Source organism: Henckelia pumila, unplaced genomic scaffold, assembly GCF_033568475.1.
Source record: "Henckelia pumila isolate YLH828 unplaced genomic scaffold, ASM3356847v2 CTG_525:::fragment_3, whole genome shotgun sequence".
Classification (NCBI taxonomy): Eukaryota; Viridiplantae; Streptophyta; class Magnoliopsida; order Lamiales; family Gesneriaceae; genus Henckelia; species Henckelia pumila.
In genome coordinates, this window is record NW_027331857.1 from 878,995 (window position 1) to 894,772 (window position 15,778).

Consider the following 15,778-nt stretch of genomic DNA (forward strand, 5'->3'; position numbering starts at 1 on the left):
AGGGACCGTACTGTACGCTAACCAAAACCTACTGGTTCTTGCAGGCACTATCAGTGATACCTAGGGAATCATGGGGCGATGTTGCTAGACGCTCTTACCATGATTCGATGGGTAAGTCGGAAATTGTTGTTTCGAGTCACAAGGAGTTGTGAGCCCACAGCTAGCTGTATCCCTGAACCATTGAGGGTCACACAAGTAATGGATTACTAAACCCCGTTGAGATAGTTAAATTTAAATAGTTAAATTTAACGAAAGAGAAGTTGGACTTCTTAACTAAAGGGAGTGGAATTTCCTAAAATGACATAGGGATGGGCATTTTTGGAAATCACTGAATTTGGATTCAGAAAAATTATCTTGACTTTAAAAGGTGCAGAAATGGTTTCTGTGCACATTGGTGAAATCGGTTTATCAATCAGAGTCATGATGAATTTTATATTAATTTCTATAATAACGGGTTTGGCTTGTTGGGCTTAAGTTATTGATTGTGGGCCCTAAGGAGTTAGTGTCCTAATACAATTATAACTTAATCCAGTTTAGAAATTATATATATATATATATATATATATATATGTGTGTGTGTGTAGGTTTCGAAAATTACACAACAATTCCACTTTGTGATTTTCGAAAATACTACATATTATTCTAGGGAATTTTCGAATTCTCCTCTTCCCCTTTTGAGAAAATTCGGTCTGTAATTTTTCTGAAAAGTCACTTTCTGAATTGACAGATCAAATCTGTTTATTCTCTACGATAAACATCTGATTGATTTCTAGTGCAATCAATCAGAGGGTTTCTGTTTTCTATTCGTGGACCTAATTCCGGAGATTGATCGAGCGAGTCATCGGTTCCCGGGATTTACAACAAGAGCAGATTAAATCTGTTGGAGTCCAGAATCAAGCCTTAGCTTGAAGAGGTAAAAATATTTAATTGTGATTTTTTATTTTTACTTGCAAGATTTTAATCGTTTGGATTTGATACCCACGATATGGAATCGTTCCATATCGAAAAATAAAATTTTTAAATTTCCGCTGCTCCGGGTATCACATCCGTGTGATCAGAGAACGCGTGTTCCAACAAAAAATAGGTCACAGCTCCGCTACAACGCCTGGATCGCTCCGCTACTTCCGTATTTCCAATATGACGTCTAGAATTCCCTAAATCTAAATTAGAAGGCTAAGGAATTGAGAGAGGAGAGTGAAGTGAGCGCCTAAAAATGAGCCTCGAACCCTCTATTTATAGACGGAGTTCGGACCGTCCGTTCCTCGATCGGAGCCTCCGAACACGTTCGGACCATCCGAACCCGATTTCAGAGCGTCAAATGTCCCATCCGCACGTAAGCCATGGCGTCACCTTGCTGATGTAATTGATATGACGTAATCTCAAGCCCTGATCGGACCGTCCGATGTTGTCGACGGAGCGTCCGATCACGATCGGAGCCTCCGAACTCCACTTCGGAGCGTCTGATATGCTGGCCCAAATTTCTTACTTTTTGTTAATTAATCTTTTAATCACTTTATTGGGTTACGAGTTACTACAGTACTGATAAATTTCTCCAGGTGGATAACGTACTGGTAGGAAAACATCAAGGTTAGTTTTATCTTCCTTATGATGTTTTTTGTTTTATTCTTTTTCTTTTAGAATAAAACATCCATTACTACTCATTTCCAATGTCACGACATACAATGTTAAAAAACCACAAAAGTAAAATAGAGTTAACTCGTTCTATACTAGATCTAGAATGTAAAACTTCACTAGCAAGCCGATGTGCTATTGCATTCGCCGAACGACGCATATAGTGCATGGATAAGAAGTTTTTAGTTTGAAACATAGATCGTAATTCTAAAATAATAAGTCCATCATGTCCAAGATCCACACCAAGGTAATTTACTGCTTGGACCGCCCGAGAAGAATCCAAAAAGACATTTATATCTTTAAACCTCTTATGTAGATAGAATCCATCCCAAATCGAATCGCTTCAAGTTCTGCATTGCGGATCGACCTCGAACATCGAATCAATGATGCTTTCGCACCCAACACCCGGCCTTCCACATTCCTTAGCACTGCCGCCACACTGAATAAGTTCATTATGACATTGTATCCCGCATCCACATTCCTTATTATGTTATATGTATAATACTTTTCACTTAATATTAATTTAGGTCTTTGTTTCTTTTATGTCTATGGTTAATATTTTAATTTATATTATGTGTTTTTGTGCCTGTGTATTTTTATTGCCAACTGTTAGAAAAGATTAAATCAAAATGATCACTTGTCATGAATATTATTGCTACAAACATCAAATCGTAAATATTATTACCTAAATTTTAATATTTATACTTTTCAATGAACATCTTTTAATTTCACATATAAATCTATATAAATATCTTATGTTCATTGACTTCTTACAAACTCTATTTTTACCACATTGTCTCACGTGCAATGCACCTTATACTTATTAGTATACATTAAACAATCGAGTCGGCTCATTTTCGTCCGTAGATGCAACCATTGAAATCTATCTTGCACCCTCATCTAAACAGCAGTAATAATAATAATTTATACGCAACCTTGTTAAATTTCAGCCTTCACCGTCTCTGTGCTTATGTTTTTCAGAAATTAATTAGAAGTTAATATGCAAGAGTTGGGATCACCCGTTTCATTCATATCTCATCCCCTCGTACCAATGTAGCCCTAATCTAATTAAGTTTGAGCAGGTAATCGAGTGCTGAATCGAGCTCAAGATCCTGTTCAAGCAGACAGATTTCTGCTGGAATACAGCTTCGGTTAGTCCACAGACAGACTAAAGAGAACAAACACTGCAACACAAGAAAAAAGACGACCACCAGCAATCGAAGTGCGTAAAGAAAAAATTTTATGCTGCCTCAATGGAAATGAGAGTTCACAAGTATACTTCACGTAAGTCTCTACATACAAGACCTCAAAGATGCCTCAACATAACTATGAGGCTTCTAAGAATAAATTAAATTGGGCGTGTGCAAATTGAGCAAACCAAGCAACCCTACAACTACAAATTTACCAAACTTTACAAGAAATGGTTGATCCGTTACATAGATGCCAAGAGATCTCTCATTTCAGAGACCGCTGGGATGGACTCACTCGGGTAAATCTTCGCAACGAGTTGGGCAAAACTGTCGTATTTGTCAAGAAACTCCTTCTGCAAAAAGGTAATCGGTTGGTGATCAATCCAGAGAAATAATATATGGAACATAATAAATGAAAATAAATATTATGGGGGGCAGAGATTATTTAGCATGAGAAGTTCCATCACATAATATTATAAAAAAATTTCCTTAAAGATGGGGGCATAGCGGAGACACATTGAAATGTACCTTAGTATAAATGAAAACTCATTTAATTTGAAAGAGCTTCTAATTTTTTGACAAAACTAAATGTGGTCATGTAGTACATAGGAAATTGGTCTCAGGTCAGCAGGGGGAGATCGAATTGGATGGACAAGGCATCTCAATGCAGCAGATGCGCATTACTACGAATCATGCAAATGTAAACAGCATTTCTTATCTTCACCCTGTTATGAATTAGTTCTTCCTTTTCCAAAATATTAAAACGAATAATAAAGTTATAATGCATAAATTAGACTTGTCCACTAAAGATACTTCCCAAGAGAATCTTACTGTGATAAAATGTCTAGTCATATCATAACTAACTACAATGTTCCCTACACATTTCAGAAATCATAGGTTCGTCCTTCTCTTTCAGGACATAGTTATTACATAAAAAAGGTGCAATAAAATAAATAATATAACCAACAATCTTAATTGTGAAATATCTTATAAGCTGTTAAAATGGTTCATTCTCCATATGAGAAAGAAATACCTTGCACTTATCCCACAAGGAAGGTAACAATTCCTCTGATGTCAAATTCTTTTGCAATTTCTTGTACATTGCGCTTATGGATTTGTCAACCTAGAAAAACAAATGCATTATCAGCAAGCACAGCTCAAGCCAGATAGCGATTTTTAATGTTAGTAAATTGCCATACCCCAGACAAGCTTGATTTTACGACCTTCCGCAGATCCATTTTTGACAGTCCAAGCTGGAAGGGAATCTGTAAATTTTGCAAAATTTTCACTTTGTCACAGGTAACATTGATAAACTCTTGAAGGAAGTAATAAACACACTGTTTTCATAATGGCAGCATATATTCAGAAGCATTTAAGCTAAGCAGCATTTTATTTTATTGAAGAGTTTTTGTTCAAGTATTTCAGGACTACATTTTTTAGCTGCGGGAGCCGGAGGGGTGGGGATCTTGGGTTCTCAAACTCGAACTCTCCCCAACCTTAGAGAGATCGTGCCACGGAACAAGTGGTCCATGGAACAATAACAACCGTTTATTACTTTTATCCAACATACATTTAAAATCAGCATTATAAGTTTGTGGTCCTGTGCACATGAAGCAGCAGGAAAATTATTTCACCCCCAGCTGGGGAAAAGATCATGATCTATTCAATTATCATATCTTCAAGTAGAATGAAAATTGTCGTCCTCTGCCTCCAGATACTAACCTCTTCTGGCGTGATTGTGTACATCAAATCTTCAATTTTACGAGCAAACTGGAAAAGCCTTTCAAATTGCTGCAATCGAGAGAGTAGAATCAGAATAAATTTCTAAACAAATGGACAAAAACTATGTAAATTAATGCACAATGTACAGCAGTTAAGCAACAGAGACAGTTATAAAATATAAAATTGATGACTCACATAGTATATGATTGTACTTATGAAGCGTGTGCAAGATTGTTCATACGATTCACTTGCTTGGTGATAAAATTTTGCCAAAGTAGGCACAACATTTGCTAGGTCATACAGACTGCAAATTCCACTGAGCTTGTTAGTATAAAAGTTTGTGGAAGAGAGAGAGAGCTAAAAAAATAAATTTTTACGCGAAGTCGATGATGCCAATAAAGAACATTATATGTCCATACATGTGAAGTTGATACCTGTTTTGGAATGCTGCATAGTTCTCTAATAGCAAAATATCAGAGTATTTTAACTCTGTCTGAGAAATTTTGTCCAATGTCACAAACATTATGGTGACCTGCAATGTAATGTTTTCAACCATTTCGGAAAAATCAACACAATGCATAAACTAAAGGAAAGAGTAATCAGATAAAAATCATTAAGCACATAACACTGCAGGGTTCCAAGAATGAGCAAAAGGTTAACGCAAGATGAAAGCTGATGCCTTTCAGGAACATATAAGTCTGCGCAAGTTAAGAAAATTTTAAAAAGGCAGATTCCTTCCCGAGAGACAGCATTCTACAGCTCTCTGAATGGAAGCCAATATAGCCACTCAAAACGTTTATCGAAGTGTATAATGAAAGTTTTACTTGTCATTGAGAATATTTGACACATACCATGCCAAATTAACAAACCGTACACACTTCATTATTAAAAAAGAAATTTAAAAAAGATTTTCTCTGTAAGGTTCGTAGAATGCTATTGTGAACAAACCAGGTAACCAGGTGGGTTAACCAGCAGAAGGGTACCTGAAGTCCTGTTCGTATTCTCTACTATCATTTTTAAATATATGTATATGTATGTGTATATACATATATATATATACATATATATATATACATATATATATATATATATATATTATATCACACAAGTTTCGCTAATCACTACCATTCACAAATAAAAAAAACGTCTCATTCACAAATGAACCATGTAGATAGCATCCATAAAATTATCCGCATACACAACCAAGCACCCTCTTGATGTATATGAAATTAAGCTCCACATAGTTGCTCTGCCACTATCATTTGTCAGTTAACATAACAAGCATGTTTCAAACGTTAAAGAAAATGGTCACGGGGGGAGCACTCACAATTTTTGTGTATGCCTGATCAACCAAATCCCTTGATTGCCCTTGGATATACTGCTCCATACGGGTTGCAAGAGTAGAGAACCTAAACAAAAGCCAAACCATATAAATTTATAAGTGACAAAAGATAAGGTAATGAACGAAATGAACATATAAGCGGCGAACATGCAGCGCCACAGCCCCTTTTTAAAATTGCAAACCAACATAGGGTGAAACAGAGAATAGATTTTAAATTATTTCAAAAATCCATCTGTGTTTATAAACTTCTTAGAAATTTCATAACTATGAACCAGTCCCCAGTAACATGAATTACCTTAAAAGAAAAAGTTCTGACAAATTAACCAAAATTTTCAAATGCCGATATTGTCGATGAAACTAAAACAGCACAATATAAAACAAGTAATACACAGCATTATCATATGATTAATATCCAAGAAGATAAATACAGCCTCGTGGCATAAAGCATTGAAACTCCTTTCCCAACATTTTCTCAAAGCAGTTGGTTATCCTCAAACTAGAATCTACCAACATAATGACAAGAACGGAATCTTTCAGTTTACCTGGGTATATAAGACAAGACTCCCAACTGCCTTACATTTCGCTCATTTCTTTCAATCTGGTGGCAAGCTTCGTCAACAAACTGAAATACAGAACATTTTTATGCAGAAGAATATTATTATGCAGATGGGCAAATGAAGAGAGGACTATTACTTACTCGACTGAACTGCGTAGCAATCCTATTTTCGAGGTCATCAAGTAAAATTCTGACAAACCCTGCTGCATCAGCTTTCTGACCAGAAATGTAGCGCTCTGTGATTCCATGCATAGATATACAACGTAGAGGATCAATCTTGTATGCCCAGTCCACCACAGCATAGAAATCTTCCTAAAAAGTCGAAATGTAGAAGCAGAGGATAATTATTTTCATAATCCATACGACAATGGAATTGTTCATGTCAGTCAAATGAATGTAGGTAACTAACTAAAGAAACCTGTATTCCATCAAGCAAATCACGAAGGGATTCATTTAATACTTCAAGATCAGCAGATTTTTTACCTATCAAAATGGAACTGGTGATGAATAATATCAAATGGAATGGACCAAGAAAGAGTCGCCAAAGTATGAACAGTTACCAGCTTTGTCATTGTCATCAATGTCCATGATACCCAAATCGTCATCATTATCATTATCGGTATCATTAGGTGCACCTTTGTTCCCATCGCCAACACCTCCTGGTGGAACAAGTGCTGGGACCTCAAAACACATGAAATGTGCAAAAAAGGAACTCTGCAGACAAACAATTAATTGTTAGAAGTACACAACTCAGAGAGAGAGAGGGAGAGTAGGGGTGTCAATTCGGGTGGGTCGGGTGGACGAAAATAATTTTAAAAAATTTCTCAACCCGAACCCGACCCAATACGAAAATGCAAAACCCGAACCCGAACCCGATCAACCCGAACCAACCCGATTTTATTTTTATTTTTTTAACAAAATAATTAAATAAAAATTCAAAACACACAATAATAATATATTAATATTTAATTTAATCACATAATAACAAAATCTAAGCTTATATATAATTTAAATTTGAAATTTTAGTTACAGAAAATTTAAAGTATACTTATTACAAAAAATAAAAAATTATTTTAAAAATACAAATTGTACAAAATAAACATTAAATGACGAAAATATATTATATCAGTATACAATAAATTTTTTTCAAACATACAACGTATAAAAATGTAGTAAATCTTTCTTAATTTTATATAAAAATAATAATAATTAAAAGTTTCGGGTCATCTCGTGTTAGTTTTCGGGTCAACCTGATCCGAACCGAAACCAAAAACCCCAACCATAACCTGATATTTTTCAGATCGACTCGGGTCGGGTTGAGGGGTTGGGTTGAGTTTTGACACCCCTAAGAGAGAGGGAGGGAGTTTATAAGGCGTATAGGTAACCTCATCGACGAGAAGTGGAATAAAAATTGTGAGCATTTTGGCATACGCCTCAGAAACTGTAGAAGTATCTGAAGTATTTGCATTCTGATTAGACCCTGTAGAACCGTCAAGCCATACAGTTGGATTCCTTGAAGCTTTTGTACTCGCACGAAGTTCATTGGCAAACTCGCGAGCCTGGCATGGAAGTTTAAAACCATGTTTTCAAACTTCCAGGTACAAATAAAATGTTTATTGAAGCAGATAAAATAGGCGACTTATAAGAATTTTGATCTATAGACCTAAATAGATGATGAAATACTGACAAAACCCATAACACATACGATTAGCTATTTATCAATTTTGATTTGATGGGATGTTCTAGTAGAAGTTGACTACCCATACCATTGATCGTATAAAGCCAAATTCTTCAGGCTCAAGCAGAGTACACGAATATGAAAGAGTAGTATACAGATGACCAACCAAAAGTAAACAATGTTTAGGAGACATAGAGTTGCACTCTAAATGTTGAGAAATACCAAGCATAATGCCTACATTTCTAGCATTATATCTATAAAACATCTTATTAACTACTGATCAGAAAAATTGTTGATTCCAACTTATTAATCATCGTGAAGATAATCATGCAGTGTAACTGCATAAAATCATCTATAATTTTCTCGTATTTCTCAAGCAATTGCAAGTGTTCATGGATAACCTAATCAAGGAATAACGATATCAAATATATTTAACCAAGGTTCTGAAAAGCCCTCGGCGATAGGCGGGCCGCCACCAACGGTCTTGCGCTTAGGTGCCTAAGCGGATGCCTAGCAGTTTTTTAAAAATATTTTAATTAATTATAAAAATATATAAAATATTTTTTAATATCTAAAATGAGTCCAAATATGCATAAACATGTACAACATTTTCATTAATATTTTTGCAACCATGCTTATTAATGTGCGTATATTTCAACAAAATATACATAAATTTGTTCAATGATATTTTTAAAAAATCCTATTAATATTTTTAAATTTAATTTTTTTTCAAAAATCGAATTGTCTAGGCAGTTCGTTACCCGCCTTAAGCAACCGATTTTAAAAAATCGGGGTAGTGGATGACTGCTCACCGCCTAGACAATCAACTAGACACTTAACAATGTGAACCATTTCCTAACCTCACGGCGTAGAAGTAAATTCAGCGAGCTGCAGTATGCTTTCCTTAATGGGACCATGCAATTCTTATCAAGACTCTGTCAAATAAAAGATTTAAATAGAATTAGGAGATGATAAAGGGAACAAAGATATGCTAGGCCAACAAACACAGTTCTGGCAAAAACTTTTTGCTTTACCTTCAAGTGTTGCAAAAGACGAGCATATGTCCTGCACTTGTACCTCAGATCAGCGTGATCGGGCCTCTTCAGTTGTCCACGCTGTAGTAAACCCAGTGGTGAGCAGCAACAAATAAATAACTCATTCTATTGACCAGTAACAGTTAAACATAAAGCATCTTCCATGATATACCTGAGAGAAATAACTCTTGTCACTTATCATGAAATCCACCAAACTAGCAAAATAATTTCTCAAGAACTCAGACGCCCTCTTAACAAAAGTGTTTTTCAACTTGTCAAGTTCAGCCCGCTTCTCTCTGACCTGTAAGAGTTTCACCGTCATCTCTGATAGAAACAATGCGCAAAACTATCAAATGATCCTAAAATTATTACCACAAATCCTTCTCAAAAATTTCAAACACAAATTTACTACATTCACTTGGTGCTTCCAATTTAAATGTTATAAAATCAGGTTTTACCCTAATCTGACCATTATTTAATTCTTCTCTGGTATAAAAGAACAGTTATCAAATTAAGATTCTAAAATATATATGTATATATATATATATATATATGTATATATGTATATATATATCCAACTATTTTTTCATGATATGACCAGATTTATATATATTATTTAAATTCCACAAACCATGATCACATAAATCATATAAACAGCATCATAGGCACATGCCGCTTTAGTCTATCATCAAAGGAAGAAGATGTAGCTTCAGTGTGAAACGTAAAAAAAAACCAGTAAGAACTAAACATGAAGTGGTTATTAGAAAAAGAATTTTTATGTCCAATATTAAACATGCAAAGGTCTATTAGCTGATTAACAGTATAGCGGAAAAAAAGAAGTCAACATATTTATGAATCGATCAGTTCATATGAGAGAATCCAGTTGGGCTTTACCACATTTTAAAACAAAATATTATTTGAAGCTAATCCTAGTTAGAACCAAAGCAGAGGCAAGCAAGAAACATTATATACCGATCTCATGTTCGCATAACTGCGATCCAACTTGGGCACTTCAAGGCTGCGTAATGCATTAGCTAGCCACTCACAGGCTTCAATATTTTGAAGCATGCGTGCCTCATCAAATGACCCCCCAGTCAGACAAGCTGCATACTGCCATTCAATGGAAAATAAAAATAAATAACCCAAACTGCCACGCCCAATGTCCTATGCCTGGGGATAAAAGGTTTCAGTGCAAAGCGCTCACCATCCAAGATAAACAGATCAAATTATTATTAATTCATAAAAGAACTAAGAACAACAGAAAGACCTCAGAAGGAATACGCAGTCTTTCAAGGAGCTTTTCAAGCTCCTCTATTAATGACTTGTTGTTCACTGACTGCATTTCCAACTTGTTGTTACGAGTTTCAATCTGCACATCACAAAAGATCATTAGCTTGTAAGTCAAAAAGAAGAGGTAAACACATGTTTTTAAGTTGCCTTGGTCCTTGGAAAATTACTAGTTGGAATGATCTCATCAGGATATTTCAGTAACCGGGGTAACACGGTAATAATAAATTTGATGAGATTGTATTTTGCGAATATAAATAGGAGCTACACTTAGGTAGCAAACATACATCGCAAATCCTATCCCAACGAGTAGAAATATTAACAATTTCATGTCTTACAACAATGAGCACAGATACATACCGACTCTATGTCCTCTCTCATGTGCCGCAGCTTTACATTGAAAATACCTAACCATTCATCCATGTCGTCAACACAGTTTGTGGCGGTTTCAAGCCCCTGCAATACCTGAAAACCCGGTGGGAAGGAGGGGGCAAAATATAAATACACAGATAAGTTGTTTTCTAGGATATCATACAGCCAGCCATCAACTTGGGGTATTTGAATTATCCATCCAAATATGTAAAACATGGATGTAGGTTTCCTCTATGCAAATGAAAAACCTTGAGAAAATAAATGTGCACCGAGATGCAGCATTTTACTTTAGTTCAGGCAGTGAATGATAAATCTGGAGGAGAATAAAAAGAGATATCTTTCTGGAACGTGAGTGATAACAAGGAGAATTATTCAAATTCCAAATACTAGAAAACAATATCCTGGTGGGAATACAAATACTTACTCGTGGAAACTCAAACCTACCTGGACTACTAAAGGCTCACTCTCCAAAATAGCATGCACGTTTGCTGCTTCCAAAGCCTGGAGCTCTCGCTTCAATCGCTCAGAAAATGCCTCAGCTTCACCAATTCCCATGACATAGCTGCAAGTCAAGTGGTTCTTAATAACATCAGCTCCAGGTTCAAGTATCACAAGAAAGTACTGAAAAAGCGCAAAGCGTTTGACGCCTAGCTCAAATTGTCATTGGCAATTAAAATGAGAATAACATGATATAAAAGCCAAATCTATTCAGTACAGCACAATGCAGATAATGCGATCTTTTAACTATCAAAGTAGTATCCCTAAATAGGACTTCCTTAATGGGTAGATTGCTGGTTTTTACTATGAGTTTTCCTTCATTTTAAATCTTCATACATCACTTGTATTAGATAATTACTCCCGACACCCCCAAAACTCTAATTTTCTAATCATAATCCATTTTACCTCTCGAGTTCGTATAGCCCCTCATTTCCCACTTAAAACTCTAATTTCTAAGCATAATCCCATTTTTACCTCTCAAGTCAGCACAGCAAACCAAAAGTTTTAACCAAACTATTACACTCAAGTCAAGTTTTTATCCTGCAACAAGGACTAGCAAACCCTGACAACATTAATCATAAGGCACTCTTCTCCAAAGATTCAATCAACTTGAAAGTTTCTTATCCCTCTAGCGTGCAAAAAAACCTTATGCTTGAGTATATCACAATTTTCCCCAAAACAAAATTTCATTTCTAAACCATAACATTCATCGTGTTTACGTTTTGAGAGTGCATTAAACATAGCATTCCACAATCCCAATGGAGTACATTTACTATAACTCCAAAAGTGAAGTACTTACGTGCCTAAAAGAGCCTCCATATCCTCTTCCTCGGCTTGTGATACAAGTTCCCTTTCAACAGTCACTTTCATTTCACCTTCTGCGACTGCTTCTGTGATAGGCCCATCCTGGTGGTTTCCCTGTGGCTTAGTGATTGCTGGTGTATTTTCCTGTCAAAACATAATGCAGACTCCAAGCTTTAGACTATAGATGGAGTAAGCGATGAGTAAATAATAAATCATACAAATCACAATCATGAAACAATTCATCTTTCTCATTGCTGACGCAGATGACGTTCACCAAGCTTGGGTTAGTTTCAGAATTACGTAAATAATCAGTACATAACAGAATACCTCTATTTGAATACCAGTTTAAAAAACTGTTTCTGTTTGACAAGTTAATATTTGCCAAAAAATGCAACTCTTTGAGCTTATAAATACTGTGTGTAAAAATACGCAAAGAACCCTTATCATCCATGAACACAGAGATTCTAAATGATTACAGATGTTTAACACATATTACACCATTGACATCTCCTCCAGAAGAATAATTCATAAATACCACCATGACTCAGTCAAATCTGAGAGAAGTAAGCGTCCATCATGAATGCCACATGAACAGTCCGGTCTTAATGACCAAAAACAAGTAGATATCAAGTGTAATAGAAATTGTTCTCGTACAATATGACAAAGTGAAATGTGTGTATTGAGAAATGATGCACCTTAGCCCAAAGAGCCATCTCCACAACATCTATGCCCACGACTTTAGGAAGACGACCCAACACATCCTTGCATGTGTTCAAGATGCACAGCAGAAGACGATTCCTACGACATGAAACAACAACGTTCACAGAGGAAAGGATCACAGTCAAAGGACAAATATGCACAAATAATGAGTAAAAACTTGCACCAGAAGAGAATACCTGTCATCGACATTGCGCATTGTCCATTGAGGCGGAGCAACACTCTGACTTCTAAGGTTATCAAAACCCTTCAACACACACGGACAAACATTAATCAGATTTATTTCAGTTTTTACTATTGGTATTAACTCTGAATGCCAAGAGAAAATAGATATGCATGGAATAGCTATCTCATTGAATTACCAGCATAAAAGTGCATCCACTTGGATCATTCGTCACAACTTCCACCTTTGACAGATGTTTGAGCTTGTATAACTTTGCAGGCTATACATGAAGAAATTACTTTGCTAAAATCAAGAAAGTTCCAACATATAGAAACTAAACTTTCTTTTATAGAAAATGAATTTATATTAATTAGAAATAATAATAATAATAATTTACAAAAAGCGGACAAGAGGTCCGTACAAAACAAAGCAGCAATCTTGATCATATTAACAACAAATAATACTCCAATCCCTAACTAAGTCTATGACCGAAAAAACTTAAACTCCTTGTGCTGCCCAATCCAACTTGAAACTCGAAACTTGATCTTATCCTAGCATTCTCCAAGGTGCAAATGTTTTGAATCAGCTCACAAGTAGATAATCTTCCCTGCATTGCAATCCACGAAAACATTTGCACCTTGGATGGAATCGGCATTTCCCAAATGACTTGATAATAGGGGAAAGTACTTTCTGGGGAAAAAGACTCATAGAACAATCTAACTGAAAATAACCCTGAGGTATCCCAGACCCATTTTCTAACATCTGCAACTCCTTCGACCAAACTGACCTTCTCTAAGGATCCTATTAGTTCGCTCAAAACATTCACTTCCTCGTCCCTCAAATCCCTCAAAATAACCCCACCACATGTCTTCCCAAAACCTAATCTTATTGCCCCTTTTACCACAAGCCTGACTGACTGATGAAAAGCCGGATAACTCCTTGAAATAAACTTCCATGGACTCTTGAAGTAACGTTCCTTGCTTAACTCCACCGGTAACCACTGGTTTTAAATTTGAGCACTGTTGGTAGATTTTTCTCAGTATGCATGTTTTATCAGCCAAACGTCATCACATAACAGTTACATGATATGCCAATATGTTTTCTCAATCTTAGTGAGGCACCATAAATATCCAATGGACTTAAAAACTGGTGCATAATCATAGGCACTTATCAAACAAAGAAAACCAGAACCAAGAAATTGTTAATTACCTCAAGAACACCCCCATTTGAATATTTTAAGACACGAAGGAAAGCTTTGGTGCGTTGCACTTTTGCCTTTGCTGCAAGCAATTAAATGGTGTTACATCATAGTTACAGAAAACCAAAGTACATAGGTATAGTAGTAGCACAAGGTAGACGATTGATTGAGGTAAGCATCCAAAAGAATGATATCTTAAAATCTAAATATTTGAAGAGGATTACATTAGATATAATCCAAGATGAACTCTACAAGATATCAAATGACAATAAAACATATAGATTTTAGTCTATGTGAGTTTAAAGCACACTAAATATGCACCTTGAGCCTTAAAAGCAATTTAAAGGCACTCACATTATAGAGGGGTGTTGTCTTAGCTACGTCAAGGTGCAAGCGTAGAGTTCGCTAAGCCTTGAGCCCAGAGGCCCTAGATGCATTAATAACTATGGGGAAAATGTTTAGTATTATTGCAGCAAAAAAATCAGTAGAATCACTTCTACAAACTATCTCCATAACAAGAGTAAAAGACAGCTGGAATCAGCCAAGAATCTTTGTATGTCATTTGGAAAAAATTTTAAGATATTTTGACAAAGCTCAAAATTGTTTTAGAGATATTTCATCTTTTTTTCAGATTAAGCCCATAGTTCTAATGAAGTGGAGGGCAGAAAAAAATTCTATTTTTCATGGCCCAATAATAAGGTCTGCCAATCTATTTGTCAACACTGACTTGTGTAGAATGGAAGCATAAAAATATCTCAAGCTAACAATGAAAAAGAACCATTCAAAAACTCCTTTTAACCTAATCGTATATATAGTATGGAATTATCAAAATATTCTCAAATTATGGTTAAGTTGGAACAACTACAGCATCCGTTTCCTTCATAAAATACCGACAGGTAAAAACATGCCAACCATTAACAGGAAACCGGCAAAGAAGAAGAAAGGTTAATACTTGACACCCGCTATCCAAAAACCGTAGCCGGACCAATCATATCACAGTAATCAACTGATCGAAGTACAACGTAGATTCAAAAAAACATCGGTCAGCAAAATCCTTACAAACCTCAGAGCAAATGATAAGACAGCCGTACACGCACATGTAAAGAAACAAAACATTCATATACTCGGAAAGAACAGAATAGAATAACCATACTGGAGATGGCGAGAACGCGAGGCTTGGCCATGTGGCCGCGGCTCAGCTTTCCAGATTTGCCCCAGATCCCGTGGCTTTTGGCCACCCTAATCGACAACACTACCTTCTGCTTGGTTCCCTCTATCGCCGCCTCGCACGCACGCCGCAGCTCCTCATCGTCCGCGCTCGATTTCGCCATTTTCGTGCCAAGGAAATGATCAAACTGGGAGTATGTTTATTGATCTGAAATCTATTAATTTTCAGTTATAAAACACTTGAGATTAAATTAATTTTGTGCATTCAAACAATGCCGTACAGGGATTAGGATGCAAAACGAACCGAATCGAGCCGAATTATGATAAAATTTTAAGAGTATATTCGAGTTCGAGCTTGATTGGAAGTTCGATAATTTCAAATATTTTGGCTCAAGTTCGGCTCGAAATGAAGTTCGAG

At 36.0% G+C, this 15,778-nt stretch overlaps 1 protein-coding gene across 1 annotated transcript; it reads right to left on the reverse strand.

Moving 5' to 3' along the window:
* Positions 1–2,864: 2,864 nt before the first annotated feature.
* LOC140873012 (exocyst complex component SEC3A) lies at positions 2,865–15,553 on the reverse strand. Its single transcript, XM_073275971.1, has 25 exons — positions 15,347–15,553; positions 14,205–14,275; positions 13,195–13,275; positions 13,012–13,079; positions 12,811–12,913; positions 12,111–12,259; positions 11,258–11,375; positions 10,802–10,906; positions 10,422–10,523; positions 10,127–10,264; positions 9,327–9,455; positions 9,155–9,235; positions 8,981–9,055; positions 7,828–8,001; positions 7,003–7,156; positions 6,861–6,925; positions 6,584–6,754; positions 6,429–6,508; positions 5,872–5,953; positions 4,979–5,076; positions 4,740–4,848; positions 4,545–4,613; positions 4,022–4,087; positions 3,856–3,945; positions 2,865–3,175 (listed from the first exon to the last, which is right to left on the reverse strand). Exons 1-25 carry the CDS (start codon positions 15,522–15,524, stop codon positions 3,065–3,067), a joined length of 2,667 nt encoding a protein of 888 aa, XP_073132072.1. The 5' UTR covers positions 15,525–15,553; the 3' UTR covers positions 2,865–3,064.
* Between the last annotated feature and the right edge of the window lie 225 nt (positions 15,554–15,778).